This window comes from Morone saxatilis, unplaced genomic scaffold (genome assembly GCF_004916995.1).
Source record: "Morone saxatilis isolate NCDOM2014 unplaced genomic scaffold, NCSU_SB_2.0 Contig3, whole genome shotgun sequence".
Lineage (NCBI taxonomy): Eukaryota > Metazoa > Chordata > Actinopteri > Moronidae > Morone > Morone saxatilis.
In genome coordinates, this window is record NW_023339873.1 from 14,234,609 (window position 1) to 14,255,285 (window position 20,677).

Genomic DNA, 20,677 nt, shown 5'->3' on the forward strand with positions numbered 1-20,677 from the left:
TTATTTACTGAGTTAAAAAAGTCTTTGTGTGCATGGTACCTCACCCAATTGAGTGCACATCCCATGTAGGCTGAGTCCTTACTGCAGCAGCCCAGGTTCAATTCCAACCTGCTGCCCTTTGCTGCATGTTGTGCCCCCTCTCTCTCGCCCCCCTTTCCTGTCTATCTTCCTGTCAAGGCTTGTGGTGAGATGTATCTGATGCTGGCTCTCCCAAAGATAATTTTAAAAATAATTTTACATATAAAGTGGCAGGTGTCTTTGGGACCATATGTAGCCTATTGATCAATTATAAGACATAAAGACGAAGGCCTTAGCAGTAAGAAAAATGCCAGGGATAGAGAAGTGGTAACAATTTATTGCCCAATATTCTTGTTTTTCTACAATATTGATGGCAGACAGTCCAAAAAATTATAATTATCAGTCTCAGATTAAAATAAAATAATAATAATATTATATTATAACTAACAATATCAATTTGTTTAATGTTTTGGAAAGGACACAGTTCACCAGTTTTGTTTCAGTTTTTATTACTTAATTTTTCTTTGGGAAGCACAAAATGCATCCATTTTGGCGACACAAGGGTTCTTGGATGATTCAGGTGAGGGTTCAACTTCACCTCCAATGCAGAACAAAGGAATCAGAGGTGCAGCACCAGCTAGCAGCTCAGAGCTTTCCAGGAGACAGCACTGAAGAAGGGATGACACTTGATGTCACTCACACCTCCACCTCCAGAGCCCAAGCGATAGCCAGCGTCAAACTGAAGCAACTGTGGAGCGGCATAATGGAGAGTGGAGATACTGTAAGATTAAATTACACTGCATGCGTTGCAATTTTACAAAAAACAGAAGCCTTGCAGGTGTTTTCGAGCCACCAATCTGACCTCAGTGAGCAGCGACGCAGCTGCGGTGCTCAGGTGGTTGGGGATGAGCAGCTGGGTGTGGGAGTGGATTCCTGCTGGATGGAGCTGCCACAGTGGCTGGAGGCACAGTGAACAGAATGTGTGAGAAACCATGACCCATTGACAAAGTTGCAGACTTTACGTAGGACTGAACATGCTTGTCGAGCCTATACTTACCATTCCTGTTAGGAGTTCAAACAACAAAGCCCCAAGACTCCACCAATCACACGCCTCTGTAACCCTGGACACCCCACCAATTTCTGCCAACATACAATTAGCTGAGTTTAGTTGCATTCATGCACATTATTTTATATTCCCATACAATGTGCAGTGCTTGGCCTCTTATTCAGAATGGGTGAACCAACTGAATCTTGCCACTAGGTGGTAGCTTACACCATGGAACAACCACTGGTTTCAGCTTGCAGTAAACCATGTTTTTACCTGGAGCACAGTACATCTGTTCCATGGCTCTGGAGCAAATCTCTGACTGAACTTCACTCCACTGGCCGAAAAATGTCAAACACACCTTTCCTGAAGAAAAACATTAAAACATTTGATCAAAATCCAAAGTATTGTGGTATTGCACGCCTCTTTTACAGGTGTTTGATGAACTTACCGTTGCTGGTGAGCAGAACATTTCTAGGGTTGAGGTCCCGACAAAGGATGCCTTGCTGATGCAGACTCTCCAGGGCCAGCAGGATCTGAGCCCCCCAGACACGCACCTCCGCCTCGGGAAGACCCCAGCATGTCTGCATGGCCTTATCTGTGGGCCCGGAGGACTTGACAGGGAACCGAGGCAGGTGGCACCAGCCATCCACCTCTATGATCTGGTCTCCCCCCTGCCCCTCCGATCCTTCTGATTTAAAGAAAGCATCCATGTCCTCCCTCACCCTGTCTGGTGGGGCTCCAGGAGGACCAGGGGAGAGCCAGCCCACAGATGATTGGTCTTGTGCAGTTTCCACCTTCTCTCTTGGAATCAGTTCGCAGGCCTCCTCTACACTGTCTCTTGCCTCACTGGAACATGTTTCCCCTTTGTACCTCAACCCTGAGAGGGCCAGGGGGACCCCTGATAATGTCCCCTGTTTTCCTGCAGTGCTGTGGCAGAGGGAAGTAGGGGAAGACCAGGTGCTTTCTGATGGCATCCTGGTGTCTGTGTGGTCAGAAAATACTGCTCTGTCGGTGCTCCTAATGACTACCATTCCATTTCTTTCCTCTGCTGTGGGACTACAGCTGTCGCGCTTTGAGTCTGTGACCAAATCTGCAGAGTTACTGCTCAAAACAGATCCTTGGTGAGAGCCATTGGTATCCCATGATGCCCTGCCACGAATCTGGGTTTGGCAATGGAGAGGAAGATGCAAAATGGCAGGGGACGAACTCAAACCATTATTTTCACTGTTTTGTGGTCCTGCTTTTATAAATGAGGTCTGATTTGTATGAGGTGCCGTTGATCCTAGTGTGCTATATGAATGACTGTCAGTCACTGCATAGGGGTTTATTTTCTCACAGTTTTGTGCTTGATCGGCAGCTTTCAAAGCCATTTCAAACTCAGAGCTGCACTCGGTCAGTCCCATTGCAGCTCTCTTTGTATGGAGTTCTGACATGACGTCGAGAGCTTTATTGACACGAGCGCAAGAGAGGGGAAGAGCAGGCTGTTCCTGAGTTTCACTGGAGTGCAAACACAAACTAGGAGCTGGTGGATGGATGCGGGTGTTGACCTGTGTCCTTGTTGAGCCAGAATGCAGTGTTAGTCGATCAAGCTTGGTATAAAATGATGCTGCAGAGCGTGTGTTCTGCAGACAACCTGTCTCTTCGATATAGGAGTGAGTCCCGCAGCTCTCCAGTCGCTGTTGAGTCTCGTCCCAGGAAGTTGGGAAGTCAGTATCTGGGCTCTCATCACTTAATTTCTCTGGAATCACTCCTATGCTCCCTCTGCTGTTGTGCTGGTAGTCTGTGCTGATTGAGGGTGAGGTGTAGCTGGTCTTCAGCTTGATGCTGTGCTGGCCAGAAGTGAAGCATTCAGGGTGTTCCTTGGCCTTCTCATTCCTCAGCTTGTGCAGCTTGGAGAAGAGCCTCCCACCTAGGACAATAGGGAAAGACACACTGTATCAGATATAGGAGCAAAGAATAGGAGTAATGACGCTTTTCATTGGTGATACAGATAGTGTATCCATGGTTCATAGCTCACCTTTGACATGCTCAAGATGCAGGTACACAGCATCCTCACTGACGTAATATCTTAGCAGCTTAACCATGTATGGCACCCCCTGAGGAATGATGGTTGACTGGTCCCTGCTCTCCCAGCTAGACTTGACCAGACTCTAAAAGAACACATACACATAATGACCAATCTCTTTAGAAAGCGGAAACGGTGTATTAAATCAGACATGGTTGAAAGAAAAAAAATGCTCAGATTGCCCCTTTAGAGATTAGTGGCTGTCTGTTACCATGTCCCTCTATAGTCACTGAAATTTGAGGTGCACTGGCACCAACTAAAAGGGTGAGAGCTTTCAGGCAGATCAATGCAGGGTGATACTCAGGGAGACAGAATGGAGAGAGCTCCCATCGACTGGCCTGACACAGAATACAAGGGCTGGCTTGCTTCCAGACAGCAACCCCCAAAACGTCTCCTCTACCAATAAATAAATGTCGGCCAATGGACCTGTCTTTAGTTTAGGTGTATAATGAAGTGCCCAGTCATTTTTTTCTACTGTGGACTGCACCTCTGTTTTTCTTCAGTGTCATACTATATCTGTTGAAGAAAACAGAACACTCACCTTTACAACAAATGTCTCCTTATTGACCATACTCTGGACAATCAGGACCTTAGGAATAAAATAAAATAGAAATAGCATCTTAAGGCTACTGTAGCAAAGCAGCTAGTGTTAATACACAAAGCCAACACTGATACAGAAACACACAGGTACTAAAGGTCTGTCTAACCTTATCAGTCACTCCCACCACCTTACACATCTCCAGGTCCTCCACAGGCGAACTCAAGTGTCTGATTGGACGGAATCTCAGACTGCTGTATCCCTGGTGATGAAAGCCACAGAGGATATTAGCAACAGTACAATGAAGCATCTTGCAAGCAAGAAGATTTACTTAAATACCCAGAACACACACATGCTCACAATTTTTGGGAGTTAGAGTAATGGGGTGCCACATAGTCAGGTGCCTCAAGCAGTAAAGGGTATTGGTGCCTTGCTCAAGTGCACCTCAGCAGTGCCTGGGGGTGAACTGGAACCTCTACAGCTACCAGTTTACTACATCCCATCCTGGTTACCAGTTTACACTCCGTACCATTATCCTTGCTGCCAGCTACCCTCCAGTTCCCAACCCAAGTCCCTAAGGACTGAGCTTTTTTCCACAGTATTTGAGATGAATAAGGCTTAGACAGTAATTGTTTCATCTAATGTAAGAAGCAAAACAGGAGGTGCTCTTATGATCTTATCAACTCATCTAATATTAGACTTAAAAAGGCCACACTGAAATGAATGATACTTTGAAGTAGTCAGTCAACAAGATTTACTTTTTGTAAACGATAGTCAAGGATAATTGCCTTACCCCTAAATGAGAGCTCCCCTTCCCGAGGTTGTCCTGCAGATGTGTTATGAAGATTTCTTCAGCTCTCTTCAGATACTGGGTTGTCTTCCTTTTCACTGCCTCCCGACGATCCTTGTTTGGGTCCACTGTAAAACATCAGACACCAATAAAAAAAAGAAAAATACCGTAGCTGTATCAATAGAATAAATCTAACAGACAAAACACCTACCTTAACTAAAACAGTGGTTTTTATCTAGGGTAAGTATTTATAACACAAAGCTAACTATTGACACTGTGGGGAAAAATCTGTTCAACCTTTGGTTTGTGACTTCCTGTTTTTATTCTGGTGCACATGTTCCCATCACATGTCTTGTGCAAACATGCCTCTTCAAATTCCCCATTCACTGTATCACATAGCCTTAAATACTTGTGTGAAATGTTGTCCACTTACACTGAACCCCATTCAGCAGCAAGTCCACCCCATTCTTATAGTAGCTGAAAGCTGCCTCATAGTCCTCATTGACCTCGCTGTCCAGTGCCATGCGGATCTGCTTGGCCGCCTCCACCAGGTAATCTCTCTTTGCCATCGCTGCCTCGTTTTGGACCCGTCAAGGACCAGATGAGCCTGAGCACAGTACAGAAAGTTAGATATTACTGTTGATTCAGCTGGACTACATTCAGCCATGGCAGACAGTCGATGTGTGAACAAGCTGCTTCATTAAATTAGAAACAGAAACTGAATCTTAAGCTGTTGTAAGTGAATCATACTGCTACTGTTCGTCTCTTAAACGGTATTCAACCAATAACTTTGGATTGGGACTCACCTTTGCTCCCTCGTCTTATCAATAGCAGGACACATCTCTATCTGTTGGCACTGGGCTCGGTGTATGTCTGCCCCCAGTGACTCCAAGGCTCGGCATGATCATCTGAGCCATAGGAAAAAGCAAAGAGTTAACCTCCAGACCAGCACAGGAAGTGAGTACAGGCTTGCGCCTACTATTTTTGATGAATGGAAAGAAGCAGATTTGCAAACATCCAAGATGACTGGGAGATGACTCAGAGCACTGAGGCACATTGTCGTGTGTCTCAGGTAAATTACTCATATATCCCTACAGGATGGTGGAAACCTAAAGATTATACTGGAAAAGGTGTCGACACCCATATTTTACTATATTATCCCATAATGATAATATAATGAATGCTGACACACTGATGTGGTCTAAGATATCAACTCACACCCTTACACAAATCACATGAAATGGATTATTTCCAAAGGGCAAATCTGCTGACAAGAATTTTTAAAATCTCTAGTATTATGCAATTAATATTTGTTACATTATACAAACGTGTTACCAGCCAAGTACAGAAGGCTAATGCTGACTAGAAAACCTCCCATTGATGTAAAATATAACGTTTCTTCTTGCTCAATTCTGCTAAACACTGAAATACAAACATCACACACATACACACCCCATCCTGGTTACAGTCATGGAGGCGACATCATCTAAGGAGTATTATGAAACACACAAAGCCATCTTCACTCTCCTCCAGCACCATCCATCATCTTCTCAACATGCACTGCCATAGCAGATGAGTAAGCCATACACCGTACTTAATAAATGAATAAATAGCACAGAAAACAGGCCTACAGGCACACATACACACGCTGTACCTGATGTGAGGCGAACATGCCCTGGACCCTCCACCACATCAGCAGCATCAGCAGCAGCAGCACCAGCAGCCCGTGTCTTCAGCAGCCTGAACACACTCATCTCAGGAGAAAGGGGAGGAGGAGAGAGCTCAGGCGAGGTTGCTGATTGGTTGAGCATGATGTCACTATAGGGTACCATTTCACGCAAGGCGCTCACTTCCCCCCTCTCATCCTGACAGATGCTGGCCGATTTAAAGAGGCAGTACTGTTTTTTGTGTGTACTGACTGAAGGCTATTTTCAACCCTGGTTTTTACTTTCAAAATTAATTGTTTTTAGCTTTTAGTATCGACTGCTGACAAATCCTATATTTAAACTGCTCAATTTATAACATGATTATGAATTACAGTGTTTCTTTGATGTCTCCCATCCACTATGAATCGAGGGATCACCATGCTCAGAATCCATAATCTGCTGGGTCTTGGTACTCAGTACCAGATGGAGCCAGGCACCAACCACAGCACAAAGGAGAGTCGTTCCCCCCCGAGGGAGGGCCGGTTTACAGAGGAGGGGGGGGCTCCAGGATGCAGGATGTGTAGGAGACAAGAGTGGGGGGGCCTAAGATCAGATGCTGCAACCTTATCCAAAAAGCAGAAAGGGCAGGCTCATATTTATCACAGACGTGTATGATTTCTTTACAGGCATTCTCAATCGTTCATTCAGTCATATTTAATTTTGCACACTTTTACTGAAACTGAAACAAATCAGGACACTCATTTGAATGCTCAATTTTGATTTTATTCCAGAAAAAAAGTGTAGTTTCTACATGACATACAGATATCAGAAGGTTTGAGAAAGTCAGTGGAGATCATTTGTATCAATCACAATACAGCAGATCAAGAACAAGAGACATCATTCTTTGTTAAACCTCACACTGTAGGAAACATAATAGCCATTGTTGTACATGTAAAGCCTCTGATCAGTGGGGTTGTAGTGCAGGTTGGTGTATTTCTCCTGGAATTTCTGAAGGGGAATACTCATGTATTTCTCCTCTCCAGTCTCGGTGTCATATGAGTAATAAATCTCCTCTGTCTTCAGATCTCCTGGCCTAGTGGCATACATGACTCCACACACCATAAAAGCATTGCCTACTAGAGGCTTGAATGCACTAGTGGTCCATTCATTCTCAATACCAAATGATTTCTCATCTATCTTCGCGACGACAATTTTACCCTTGGCCTCGTCCGTGGCGTACATTACCCACAATCCTTTCTCATCAGCTGAAAAGTCCAGATACTGGTTTGGTGAATAGGTGTAGGTGAAACTTTCAGTTGCCTTTGTGACTTGTCTGTGACTATAAACAGAAGAGGTCAGGTTTAATTTTGACATTCTGAATGGGTTGGCAGCCTGGTAATACACAGTGTTACCATGAACAATGTAATTATTACCAGTACCTTCGTACCCTTGTGGCAGACCATGGTGTGTGAAGGAGGATCTCTGAATGAGTTTGTCGTAATTAGAGTACAAGTAGAATTCATACACAGTGGGACTGCTGTATGCACCGTACCAGTGCATTGACTCATGGCCTCGAACAGGTTTGGAATCTTTTCCCCAGCCCCCATACTGGTATCCTGGGTTCAAATGAGCATTCATTTGGATGAGTGTAGGCTTGCTGACGCTCATGATTCCTGTGTGATTGCAGTTGCCTGAGAAGAAAAGAAAAATCACTGTCACATGCCACTTACTGACCAGATACTGCAAAAAAATTAAAACAAATTGGCCATACCAATATCTGGCTTGATGATGTCCTGCTCCTTCTGGCACTCCTCCAGTTTCCTCTGCAGCTTAGCGAACTCAATGCGGATCACTTCCAGGTTGCTCTTGTCGAGAGTCTCCAGTTGGTTCACAATCAGGGTCATGTTGTGAATCTGGCTCAAAGAGATAACCATATAACCTAACCAATGATACAATGACAGAACAAGGGAAGCTCAGCATTGAACTTGTCTTCTTACCTCAGCGTACAGACTGTCAAGCATGGGCGAGGAGAAGTTGAGGGAGTCTTTGAGCTGAGACACCAGAGCTTCAAACTCTCTGACCTCAATCCTGAGCAGCTCAAAGTCCAGTTTGATGTAATTGTCAGGACTGCTCTCCAGCATGGCCACTCTCACCATCAGGTCCATCAATTCTCCTAAGAAGATATCCAATTTGCCTCCGTAGTGGACAAGCTAAAAGACACACACTCATCAGTTTGTGTACTGTGAAGCAATTATGTCATGCAGTTGCATTTAACAATGTATCTTATCTTTAATAACATAAACTAATTTGAAATGACACATTTATTGGTTTTACAAGAGATAATAAACAGAATCTGAATATATTTGGTTTGCCAAGAATGTTGACACACAAAGAATTTGACTCCGGTTGTCAATGTCTCACAGTACAAATCATTCATACATTCAAAGATAGAGAGAAAGAACAAATATAGACCAAAAAGATGTAGTTATTATGTACTGGCTAGTAAGTTTGAAAATAGATACTCAAATCACCTGGACAAAAAAGTATTACATACAGTATCTATATCCCGGTAAAATTGTGCATATACTGTACAGTTGTGGTCTGGTTGGTACTGAGCTATTACACTAGAGCCTTAGACAAGAGAGAAGTCCAAATGATGCTGGAATAAATACTGTATGGCTAATATATGTTATTTTTTATGCAAATTTAGTGTTATGAGTTTCTATTGTATCTATTGTCTATTGAGTATATAGTATATAAGTAAGATCTGTAAGACCTAGTGGCCACTATCAATTATGAAAGTCCATAGAAATTACCATTATCGCTGGAAATCTGGAAACAATTCAGAATTCTCATTTTTATTAGGATTTATTATTGAATTAAATGAGGATCTGGATTTTAGTGTTAGTAACTAGCAACAATACTGTATATAATCTGCCTATAATGTGCCTATCATATCATTCTAATACGATTATACTGGTAATATTATTAAATTAATTTAGTAGTAATTTACTACTACTACTAAAGTCGCTACTGTATCTAGTTACCTGTTTTTTATTTTTTTATAATGACTGCACAATTGTCTACACTAAAAAGTGGCTTTTTTAGCTGGAGCTAAAAAAATCCAGATGACATGAAAAACATTTAGGAAGCTGTTTCATACTTACTTTATTCATCTGGATCTCCACCTCCAGCTTCAGACTAGTGGTAACTTGCTGCATGTGTTGCACTCGGTCAGCAGGGAAGGTGCTGTCAGGTAGGAACACACTGCAAAAACACTCCAGTTCTCCACCAGATGTGGTCACATTCCCTGACTCCCAGTCCTCTACTGGCTGCAAGCAAACTCAGTTATTTTATTTAGATATTAAACATACTACTATTTAATACGAATAGTCATGTTTAAAACTTACGAGCCAAGCCAGAGCGGGGCTCAGTATTGTAAAGAGAAGATGCAGAGTCAGAAGCATTGTGTTTGCTGTCTTACTCAGATCTGTAGGTTTTACACCTCTTATCAGCCTAGCTAAAGCACATGACATCATCCCACACTCATAACAAGTTTATTTGCATCCTTGAGATCCATGCAGGTGTGCGTATTAAACACACTATCTGGGGATTACTGCAGAAGTTTTAGTTTATTTAGTCATTGACAAAAAGTGTCAAAAGTAACTCCATATATGCTGGAAAAAGAGTCACTAAAATCAAGTGACACTAAACCTGAACCCTTATTTAAGGGCACCACCTTGGCACATGTACACAGTATTTTTAAGTGAAGTGAAGATCATTTTTCTTCCTGAGGTTTATGATTATACTTTATCTCATACTACAGTACATATATGTACTTCCTATGTGACACAAAAATAGGAAGGTCTCACCCACTTTTATGATCTCATCCTAAATGCCAAAATGTGGCCTGAAGTGACATGAGCCTTGTAAAAGCCTTGTAAACTCACTGAGCATGATAAAACACAGCTATATTGCATTCAGTTAATATACTTCAATTCAAGCGAGCAAAATGTAACAGTACCACCGACTTCCATTAGTCATGTGTTGTTTGATTGTCAACTTCATCTTTTCAGTCAGTTTGTATTTTTATATAGCTTGGGCTATTGGTTCAGTATTAATCTTAAGCTTTCATTCCACCCTGAATAAAAAAGAGAAAATGTAATATAAGTCTAACCAAGCAACCTATTCATGAAAAATTCCTGTCCATGTAATGGAAAAAGCAGAGGTCAACATGAGCATTGTGTCTTTTCTCTCCAAGCAGCAGAGAGCAATAAGTGCTGGTTCATGTTCATTTCTGATTTCTCACTCTGTTTTGAGATCATTAAACGATACCTGTCTGCTGCAGTACTTGCACATTTTGTACTTGATTTTATATCTGTAACATTCTGTTGCTCTATGTTCTTTTAATTCTGTTGTGGTTATAGCGTATGTGTGTGTGTTTGTCCCTAAAACAAACATTAAAAACTGAATCTGGAATCAAAAAAGTTTTATAGTTTCAATTTAAATTAGCAAAGGAGTTCAAATATGATGTAATTGAGAAGTTTAGTCTGTGTCTAAATGTGCAGGTCACAAATCTCAATCTCACAAATCAGTTGCTTCCATATGCAGGGCATGAGAGGTCACTGAATAATTTGATGAGTATGAAAATGATGCAATTTATATATACTATGGTTCACAGTCTCTAGAACTCAACAGGCGTTTTTCACAGTAGCTTATTCACTGGTAACTCTTACATGTTACTAACACCATGTACTTTTTCTATGTGACAAGTGCTTGAACAGCTATGGGAGAATATCTCCAGTACACTTGAGATATGAAGAATTTATGCGTAAAAAGGTGCATCGAAGCCATTCTGGCAGCATGTAATAGCCCAACATCTTACTAAGACACTTTTAATTCTGTTGTAGTTATAACGTATGTGTGTGTGTGCCATGGACAGCTTTGTCAACCCTACCCTTGGATCCATTATTCAATTTGATTTAAAATCCTGTTCAACCTAACCCTAACCCTAACCCTAACCCATATGACAAATGCACACATATTTTAGATTAACTAATATTTCCTTATGTCTTTGTCCATTTAGTGTTTACTTGTAAAATATCCCCTTTCCTATAGCCAGAATGCACCAGAGTCATTTGAAGCCAACAACTTCTATTAGTGAATGTTGTGTTATTTATTCATTTATTTATATATGTTTTTCCGTAGTAACAACTTCATTGACGCCATATTGTATTAAACACACTGGATCTTACTTTCATTCATTTATAATTTAACATGATTGTTGTCTATTTTATTATCTGGAATTAACCTTTAATTGTACATGTTCACCCTTATTCTATGTATCAGTAATTTTGTAATAGTATTATTTATTTGCATGAAAAGTTAATAAAAAAAACACATTTTGAATGCTTCAGTTTGATTTTATTCTGGAAAAGACAGTTTAAAAGTCAATGCGTTACAGTACATAGCCTTATAGAACTCCAGTGACAAAGTGAGTAGATACAGATTAATCATATCAATCACTATAAAGAGAATCAAAAAGAGGAGGGATCATTCTTTGTTAAACCTCACATTGTAGGACACATAGTAGCCATTGTTGTACATGTAGAGCTTCTGGTCAGTGGGATTGTAGTCCAGGTTTGTGTATTTCTCTTGGAACTTCTGGAAGGGAATGTTGAGGTGTCTCTCCTCCCCGGTCTTAGTGTCGAACGCATAAAATATCTCTTCTGTGTTCAGATCCACCGACCTGGTGGCATACATGACTCCACAGGCCATGAAAGCATTGCCAGCTAACTGCTTGAACACACCGGTGTTCCACTCATCCTCGATGCCAAAAGATTTCTCATCTACTTTAGCAAGGATGATTTTGCCTTTGCTCTGCTCTGAGGCATACATTACCCACAAGCCATTTTCATCAGCTGCAAAGTCAATGTTCTGATTGCCAGAGTAACTGTATGAGAATTTTGTGCTAGCAGATGAGATCACTCTGTAGTCATATTTGGAACTGGTCAGATTCAGTTTGGTCATACTCAAAGGTGTGTTGTGCTGGTAATATATGGTGTTACCATGAACAATGTAATTGTTTCCGGTACCCTCCCACCCATTTGGTAAGTCATGGGTTTTGAATGCGGACCTCAGAATGAGCTTTTCATAGTTAGAGTACAAATAGAAGTCATACACATACGGACCGCTGTATGCACCATAGAAGTACATTGATTCATAGCCTCTCACAGGTTTGGAGTCTTTACCCCAACCCCCATACTGATAACCGGCATTCAAATGAGCATTCAGTTGGACCACCATTGGCTTGCTGATGCTCATGATTCCTGTGTGATTGCAGTTGCCTGGAAAGAAAGGAAAAATGTTGACTTTGGCTGGCAATATCTGATTTTTAACCATTATCCACAATCTTCTGATTTGTTGTCTTACCAATATCTGGCTTGATGAACTCCTGCTCCACCTGGCACTCCTCCAGCTTCTTCTGCAGCTTGGCGAACTCAATACGGATCACTTCCAGGTTGCTCTTGTCATAAGTCTCCAGTTGGTTCACAATGAGAGTCATGTTGCGGATCTGGAAATAAACACATGAATCAAATTGAAATCTAATATTCTGATTATGAAGAAAGCCACGCCATTTGCAGGTAGGTTAAAACAATATATCTTTTACCTCAATGTACAGACTGTCAAACAGGGGCGAGGAGGAATTGAGGGAGTCTTTGAGCTGAGACACCAGAGCCTCAAACTCTCTGAGCTCAATCCTGAGCAGCTCAAAGTCCAGTTTGATGTAATTGTCGGCACTGCTCTCCAGCATGGCCACTCTTACCGTCAGGTCCTTAAGATCTTTCAAGTAGACCTCCAACTTACCCTCATAGCTCACTATCTGAAAGAGTGAAAAAATCTCTCATCAAAATCTATATTTTAATGTATAAATGCTGTGGAACAATCAGGATTTAAAAGTCTTAGTATGTCTTACTGCACCTTGTTCATTTGAATTTCCACTTCCAGGATCAGATCACTGCTGACTTGTTGCATATGCTCAACCCGGTCGGCAGGGAAGGTGGTTTCAGGCAGATACACATGACAAACACACTGACCTGACTCAGCCACTGATGCAGTCACATTACCAGACTCCCAGTCCTCCACTGGCTGAAAAAAATACCATCATTAAAGTTGATTATAATAAATTACTGATCCACCTGCATGTTTTAACAGAAAACGAGTGTCACTTACAATCCAGGCCAAAGCAGGACTGAGGGCTGAAAGAAGCAACAGCAGAATTGGCAGCATTGTGTCTCAGGTTACCTTTCAAGTGTCTTCTTGGTGGCCTGGTCATAGGGGTTTTTAAAGACAATTCTTATCACATCATCACAGACACCTTTTTTCTTCCCACAGTTATTAGTTTATGATAGGCATTGTCCTTGTTTGCCACCACGCCCGGTTTGATCTGAGCATGTGGTGTGGACGAGAAAAATGCCATATGTAGTGGATTCTGGCAGCACCTTGGTACGTTTATGGCTTGTTAGCTGAGTGTTGTACGTGTTATATGGTAGAAAGAAGTCATCACATTTACAGGCAGACATTGTTTCAGGGTGTATAATTTAATTTAATTTAATTTAATCCAAATAGACAGATCATATTTGTTTGTATAGTCATTATCTTAGAGGTCAGTTCTCACTGTATTGTAAATGAAAGGATCACATTACTTCTTTGTATTTCTTCCTCATACACATGGTTAATTGCATAATCTTATGCATGTGATTTGGGTTGTGCTTTTGACTGGTGTGATTCACCAGAAGAAGATATTGTGCCACAAAGGAAAAGCTTTTGAGGGAAATGCTGACTCAAACCGCAGGAAATCACAATTTTTACTCTTTTCATTAGCAATACTGAAAGGAAAGATACACTTGTAGAGAGAAAGATTTGCAGGTATGACAGTTGTACAATTGTAAAATTGAACCTCTGCTATGTAAAACAAACATTAAAAACTGAATCTGGAATTAAAAAAGTTTTATAGTTTCCATTTAAATTAGCAAAGGAGTTAAAATATGATGTAATTGAGAAGTTTAGTCTGTGTTTAAATGTGCAGGTGACAAATCTACTAATTAAGACACAGGATGAATGCAGTTGCTTCCATACAGCGCATAAGAGATCACTGATGATAGTTTGATGAGTATGACAAAGGTTGCGAATTACATATGCTAAGGTTCACAGTCACTAAAACTCAACAGACCCCCTCAAAATAGCTTACTCACTGAAACATCTTACTGGGACATGCCACATAGAGTACCTTGACCAGGGAGAGCGGGATCAACATGCAGCAGCAGTGGAGAGAAGAGCAGAGCTGACTTTAGGCGTAGTAATACCCAGTGATACTACAGGGTATTTATTTGTTTTACTTGTGGGACATAGATGAGCAAACACATTACATTTTTTATTTCATTTTTTATGTTTTATGTTGTATTTTTTATTCACAAAAAATGTTCCCACAGAAACAGTGTACTATTGTGTGAAATTAAAGCCAACAGAAATTCAGTTTAGCTTCCAGATATTATTCATCCACCATCAGCTGCTTTTTTAAGCCAGCAATGTTGCCTAACATCAGCTTTTCTACATCCTGAAATTGCTCAAGTTGATCCTGTAATGCACCACTAGGCATGTTCAGATCAAGGAAATGGGAAAACAGGCCTTAAAGTGTATTTTTTCATTATAAATCAGAATCCAGTTCTGCATGTATACTTCCTTTCAATGTCAGAAACTATTACAAATGTAAATAAACCATAAGTAGTTGGGTGTGTCAGGCACTAGAATGAATGGGTTAAAGGAGTGAAGTGAATTTATAGTATCTGTACTCTCATTAGAAATGAGTCATATAGAAAATAATGTACTCTTTTTATGAGAATTTGCACAAGAACAGACTCGACACTTTTCTGTAATGCTCAAGATCATTTATTAGTGATCAAGAAGAAGGAAAAGAGAGAAAGAAAGATAATTATTGCTTCATTCATAAGATGTGATACACAGATAATGATTTAGATCAGGGCAAATGGTGGTTCCACAGTGGCTTTAGCTGTGTGGTTAAACCACAGATGGTAGTTAACATAGTAGCCGTCATTGTACATGTAGAGCTTCTGGTCAGTGGGATTGTAGTCCAGGTTGGAAAACTTATCCTGGAACCTCTCAAAGGGAACACTGATGTAGCTCTCCTGCTTGGTTTTGGTGTCATACTTATAAAATATCTCTTCCGTTTGAATATCAACTGTTTTGACTGCATACAGAACGCCACACACCATAAAGGCATTGCTCACGCCTGGTTTATAGACACTAGTCTGCCATTCCTCCACAACCCCAAAAGAAGGCTCATCTATTTTAGCAATGGCCATCCGGCCACCGGACACCTCTGTAGCATAGGTCACCCACAGGCCGGTTTCATCAGCAGCAAAGTCAAAGTTCTGATTGGGAGAGTTAGTGTAGGAGAATCTGCTGCTAGCCCTAGGAATTACCCTGGACTCATATTTCATGGTGGTGAAATTCAGTTTGGCCAAGCCAAACGGGTTGTTGATCTGATAATATAGAGTGTTGTCACGTATGATGAAATTGTTCCCTGTACCATCCCAGCTGCTGTGTAAGTTGTAATGCTGGAAGTGGTTTCTCAAAATGAGGTTCTTGTAGTTAGTGTAGAACCTAATGTCAACAATGGAGCCACTAGTGTACCCAGAGTACCAGTACATAGATTCTCTGTCGGGAACAGGCTTTGAATCTTTTCCCCAGCCTCCATATTTGTAGCCAGCATTAAGGTGAGCATTCAGTTGGCTTACAATGGGTTTGCCGATCTTGATGATACCAGTATGTGCACAAGACCCTGCGGAGAGAGAGGAAAGGTTAGTTAAATGACTCCAAATGGGGCTTATATTTAGATGTGGCTATTAGTGTGAATGAACTTACCAATGTTGGGGTTGAAAAGCTCCTGGTGGCGTCTCTCGCACTCCTCTAGTTGCAGCTGCACTTTGATGTACTCCCGCCGCGTCACCAGAACCACATTCTTGTCGTAGGTCTTCTCCAGCCTGTTCAGGGTGTTCACCATGGCTGTGATCTGAGAGGGAAAACATGTGTTTGCCAGTGGATTGGCATTATGTCTATCTGACTCATATGGCAACTGCCATCAGCAGGACTCACCTGTACATGCAGAGACTTAAAGACAGTGGTGGAGCCTTTGATGGAGAGCTGCAGCTCTTTAATCAGAGCCTCCACTTGTTTAATCTCCACCTTCACCTCATCCTTGGCGGCATCATTGTAGGCGTCAGGATTCTTCTCCATTTTTTCAATTTCTACTGTCAGCTTTATTATCTTTTCTGCATAGGCTGTCAGCTTGGTCTCGTAGTCTTCAAGCTAAAACAATAAATATATTTTACACATTTTTTTGGCCATCTCAAATATGTCATCGTCCGTTGAGCATGCCTTTAATATGCCTGAGTACCTTGCCCATCTCCAGCTCCAGTTTGTGTGAGATCTCCACAACTGTCTGCTCTACCACCACCAGGTCTTGGATAGGAAAGGTAGAGCTTGGCAAGAAGGCATCACAAGTGCACCTGTCCCCACTTTCACCTCCTGTCTCATTCCTCCCCTCACTCCACAGGCCTACTCGCTGAAAAACAAAGGATCACATGAACATATCAGCTTACCTTTAATGTGGGAAGAGCTTCAAAGAATAAAGATTAATCAGTAGATCTAAGTCCTGCCATACATACCCCCCAGGCCATCGTGGAGCTCAGCAGTGCTAAGAAATACAGAGTGCAGATCATTCTGCCGCAGGGTTAATGATTGAGATAGCTCGATCTTTAGGGGCTTATATAGCCTCTTCCAACATCTTGCAGGTTGCAGCACCTGTCCTAGTTCACAGCATTGTTAGCAAAGGCACACACCAAGATATAATACTTAATGTCAGCAAACAGAAATGAAATACTAGGACGTTTGTTTGAAATGATCTTTCAATGTTTGGGTATGGATCAGAATTCAAAAAATTACTGATTTGTGGGTCTACCATCTGACAGAGTTCCCAGGTGTTTTAAAATGTTTTTATTCCCCAGATGGGACATCTCATTCTGTAGCAAACTGAATGAATTGTTGATTAGGAGACAAATGCTGATGCACATTAGTTAGAGATTAGAAGCAAGATACATAATTAAAATTTCTTTATTAAGTAACTGTGTAACAAAGTAGCCAACAATGTCAAAAAGAATCATAACATTTTATAGCATTACATCATTACGTCATTTGACAGTTTGCGTAGAATTCTTTGAGCCTTTATCCACGCGTTTTGCAGTTTTCTTTTTCTTTACTTTCTTGGTTTTGGCTTTAACCGGCTTGGCATTAAGAGCAGGTCTGGACCGGGTAAGGTGGTTAGCAGTGGGGCTTAGCTTGCTGTGGCCCATCTCTGGATCAGAGCGTATACCCTGAGCAGAGATGGACTTGCCTGGAGCAGAGCAAGAGGAGTCATCCAGCAGGTTTGGCTGGGAGTAGGAGCGCATAGCTGGGGAACTGGTGGGACGGTAAGGTGTGGTGCCTGCTAACATGGGCAGGTGGACATGTTCATTGCTCATATTAGTGACAGAATAGCGACTGCTGTTGGACATGACAATGTGGTGCCAGGAACTTAGAGGGGTGGCAGAGAAGTGCTGAGGGCCACTTGAATCCTCTTTGGCTCCTCCTGGAGATATGACCATGGAGCTGCGCGGTGTTACCGCCTCCACAGCACTCTGGAAGGTCTTGAGGATGCGGTCACTCTTCTGCTTCTCTTTCTTCTGACGGGACTCGACCTTCCTCAGCTGGCGGCGGTGATCCCTCATCATCTGTTTCCTTGTGTCTGCCAGTCCCCTGCACAGAAACATCAGATAGCCCTATGTAAAGCTGCTTTGTAGAGCCAAACTTCAGGACTGCAACCTATTTACTACAGGCTCCTCTCTGTGCCATAAACAAACATTCACTTATTTACAAGATCATTCAAGTTGAAGATCTGGACAAATTCCCAGCTCTTAACTAAAACACATGGTTTATATGCCATCATTCAAACAATGCTAAAGCACTGTGTAAAACAAACACCATTACTCCATGTTTTGCAATAATAAACCTTAACAAATCACAGGCCAACTCTGTAAAGCATTTTAGAAGGCCCATCTGTGACTATGAGCAAATAGTAGGAGACATGCTCACCTGTAGTCTACCATTCCTGTCCTGTCGCGATCAAGTCTATGAATGAGCTCCTCAATCTGGTATCGATCCAAAGGAATACTTGATTGCTATCATGGTTTTACAGAACAGAAGGAAAAAGTCAGTGTAGACTAGGAGAGAGCTCATCGTGCATGAGAAGACAATTTCATGGTATTCTATCAGTGAAATTCATCAGTGCAGTATGTCCTGCAAATGTCACTGACTCTGCACAGGTCAATGTATGAATGTATTTGGAAACCTGCACTGCCTTCCTGAAGTCAGCAACAGGGACTCGCATGGTGCCATCTTTGTCAATGTTACGAAAGAAATCCCACAGGCGTAGCTTGCGTTGATCCAAATAATCCTTTAAAAACATTGGGAGAAGACATTTTGACAATTATGAAATTTATGCTGAACCAAACAATGAAAGAGCCATTTGACAGTCTTACTAAAGTAATATGTGAGTAAATATTTACATGAATAGGAACATTTTCATACAAAATGGTGGAATGTAACCATTCATTTCAGACTTTTAGGACTACTGATTCTCATTATGTAATCAAACAAACCTGGATGACTTTCATTGGATCAATGCGTTTTGGTGGCTTCTTAGCAATGAAGCCTCCTACACCTCCATACTGTACATCCAGCCCAGGATGCTCCTGACATGTCACCTCCAAGAGGTGCACAAAGGTCTCATTTACCAGCACATTCTGCTCGGTAAAACAAGAAAAGAATTATGATGGTGGAGACCAGATGGTGTGGCTTAGTAGTATATTAATGTATTCATTGTACTTGCCGCCTACAGTGACAGGTATGGTTTGATGAGAGAGTGCCACAGTAACTCACACATATATTGATCTCCTCCAAGGCAGTTTTAGGGGTGTTCTTCACCACATTAACCAGGGCCAGAGCGCCCTCTACTGTTAAAGAGTTGTAAGCCAGCTACAGGAGTGTAAGAGAATAAAACATCACCTTAAAATAAATGTATCTGTAGCCATATTGATGATGTATATTAGGGTAACATAACCTCATCTACCCACCAGTAGGACTCGGAGTGTGTCATTGAACTCAAGACCCCTGCACAGCATGCCTACACCCTCGTTGGTGAGGCGGTTGTTGTTGAGGTTGAGGTACACCAGAGTATTGTTGAATTTCAGGGCCTCTCCCATGGCCAGGGCGCCCTCATTCCCAAAACCGTTCCATGACAAGTCGAGGTGTTTTAACATCATATTTACCTAAATTGGGAGAATGTGATCTGATGTTGTATATACCAAGTCAGTGACGAAATTAATTCCTTATACAGTACACACCTTGAGTCCAGCACAAAAAGCCACAGCCCCCTTCATTCTAAGATGGTTCCAGCTAAGATCCAGCACCTCAAGACCCTCATTGTTTGCTATAGACATGGAAGGTAAAATCAGAGAAAAAGACTAGGCTCTTGTGTTTGTGTTTCTCTTGGTTCATCAAGTAAAGCAGTGTATTTGGACACAAAGACATTAAGATCAGTAAATTTTACTGTACCCAGAAGTTGGCCCAAATGTTCCCCTCCTTTTCCACAAAAGTCATTATGGCTCAGGTCTAGTTCCTTTATTCTGGAATTGGTCTAAATGTAAAAATGTTAGCAACATTATAATTGCAAAAGAAATCAATTATTCATTATTTAATAACAAACGACAACTAAAATGTGTTTAGATAACTGATCATTAAGCACTTACAGACAAGGCATCTGCAAAATATTTTGCATCATCATCAGTAAATCCATTTCCTGTAGGGACAAAATGTTTAAATATACAAAATAATAATCTAATTACTGCTGTTGTTAAATTCACTGATCTTGATCACAACCTTGACGGGCACCATTAGCTGGTTGAGATTCACTGTCTTGATTATAGATGCTTGAAATTGTATTTATTGTGCTATTGTTTATTATTGTATTGTATTATAGCGAACTATCAGTGCAGTTGCTGTTAATGTGCTCATTACCTGAAAGTTTCATCGATTTTAAGGAAATGTTGTCCAGCAATATTTTAGCCACACACTCAGCTCCTGCAGACTGCAGATAGTTGTTGCACAAATCCTGAAAGCAAAACAGATGCTGGTACAGTATACTGTGTACTACACTGTAAAAGTCAAAAGTAAAATATCATCTGAAGGACACTAGTGCCCTCTACTGGCGGTTCAACATACCAGGTGCTGAATGGTGAAATTAGCCCTCAACATCTCCACAAGGTATTTTGCTCCCTCTGCTTGAATGTGATTGTCCGCCACTTCCAGAGTGTTGATATGCATATCAGACTAAATACAAAGAGCTTGTCAGATATGTTCTATTTAAAAAAGTCACACTTAATGACACTTGCATTTT

At 41.4% G+C, this 20,677-nt stretch overlaps 5 protein-coding genes across 5 annotated transcripts in view; all 5 read right to left on the bottom strand.

The window, feature by feature from the left end:
* Window positions 1–549: 549 nt before the first annotated feature.
* rps6kl1 (ribosomal protein S6 kinase-like 1) lies at window positions 550–5,392 on the bottom strand. The gene is made up of 11 exons (XM_035674253.1): window positions 5,266–5,392; window positions 4,893–5,066; window positions 4,463–4,587; window positions 3,839–3,931; window positions 3,673–3,720; window positions 3,084–3,216; window positions 1,515–2,975; window positions 1,340–1,429; window positions 1,076–1,158; window positions 881–976; window positions 550–766 (listed from the first exon to the last, which is right to left on the bottom strand). Exons 2-11 carry the CDS (start codon window positions 5,026–5,028, stop codon window positions 656–658), a joined length of 2,376 nt encoding a protein of 791 aa, XP_035530146.1. The 5' UTR covers window positions 5,029–5,066; window positions 5,266–5,392; the 3' UTR covers window positions 550–655.
* Window positions 5,393–7,002: 1,610 nt separating this feature from the next.
* Window positions 7,003–9,572, bottom strand: LOC118337492 (olfactomedin-4-like). Its single transcript, XM_035674554.1, has 5 exons — window positions 9,516–9,572; window positions 9,273–9,437; window positions 8,103–8,315; window positions 7,877–8,018; window positions 7,003–7,796 (listed from the first exon to the last, which is right to left on the bottom strand). The coding sequence occupies exons 1-5, from the start codon at window positions 9,570–9,572 to the stop codon at window positions 7,003–7,005; spliced, it is 1,371 nt and encodes a 456-aa protein (XP_035530447.1).
* A 1,951-nt stretch (window positions 9,573–11,523) lies between these two features.
* On the bottom strand, window positions 11,524–13,423 carry LOC118337386 (olfactomedin-4-like). Its single transcript, XM_035674372.1, has 5 exons — window positions 13,339–13,423; window positions 13,087–13,254; window positions 12,776–12,988; window positions 12,538–12,679; window positions 11,524–12,452 (listed from the first exon to the last, which is right to left on the bottom strand). The coding sequence occupies exons 1-5, from the start codon at window positions 13,393–13,395 to the stop codon at window positions 11,659–11,661; spliced, it is 1,374 nt and encodes a 457-aa protein (XP_035530265.1). The 5' UTR covers window positions 13,396–13,423; the 3' UTR covers window positions 11,524–11,658.
* Window positions 13,424–15,049: 1,626 nt separating this feature from the next.
* LOC118337374 (olfactomedin-4-like) lies at window positions 15,050–16,911 on the bottom strand. Its single transcript, XM_035674356.1, has 5 exons — window positions 16,854–16,911; window positions 16,583–16,750; window positions 16,282–16,494; window positions 16,051–16,198; window positions 15,050–15,967 (listed from the first exon to the last, which is right to left on the bottom strand). The coding sequence occupies exons 1-5, from the start codon at window positions 16,905–16,907 to the stop codon at window positions 15,138–15,140; spliced, it is 1,413 nt and encodes a 470-aa protein (XP_035530249.1). The 5' UTR covers window positions 16,908–16,911; the 3' UTR covers window positions 15,050–15,137.
* Window positions 16,912–17,331: 420 nt separating this feature from the next.
* Window positions 17,332–20,677, bottom strand: part of LOC118336938 (leucine-rich repeat-containing protein 74A) — a 3,904-nt gene continuing 558 nt past the window's right edge. The window contains 11 exon segments of the mRNA XM_035673710.1: window positions 17,332–17,979; window positions 18,316–18,401; window positions 18,572–18,676; window positions 18,882–19,025; window positions 19,162–19,257; window positions 19,356–19,550; window positions 19,626–19,711; window positions 19,837–19,918; window positions 20,031–20,080; window positions 20,299–20,392; window positions 20,503–20,616. Of these exon segments, the coding sequence (XP_035529603.1) occupies window positions 17,376–17,979; window positions 18,316–18,401; window positions 18,572–18,676; window positions 18,882–19,025; window positions 19,162–19,257; window positions 19,356–19,550; window positions 19,626–19,711; window positions 19,837–19,918; window positions 20,031–20,080; window positions 20,299–20,392; window positions 20,503–20,616 (1,656 nt within the window). The 3' untranslated portion in view covers window positions 17,332–17,375.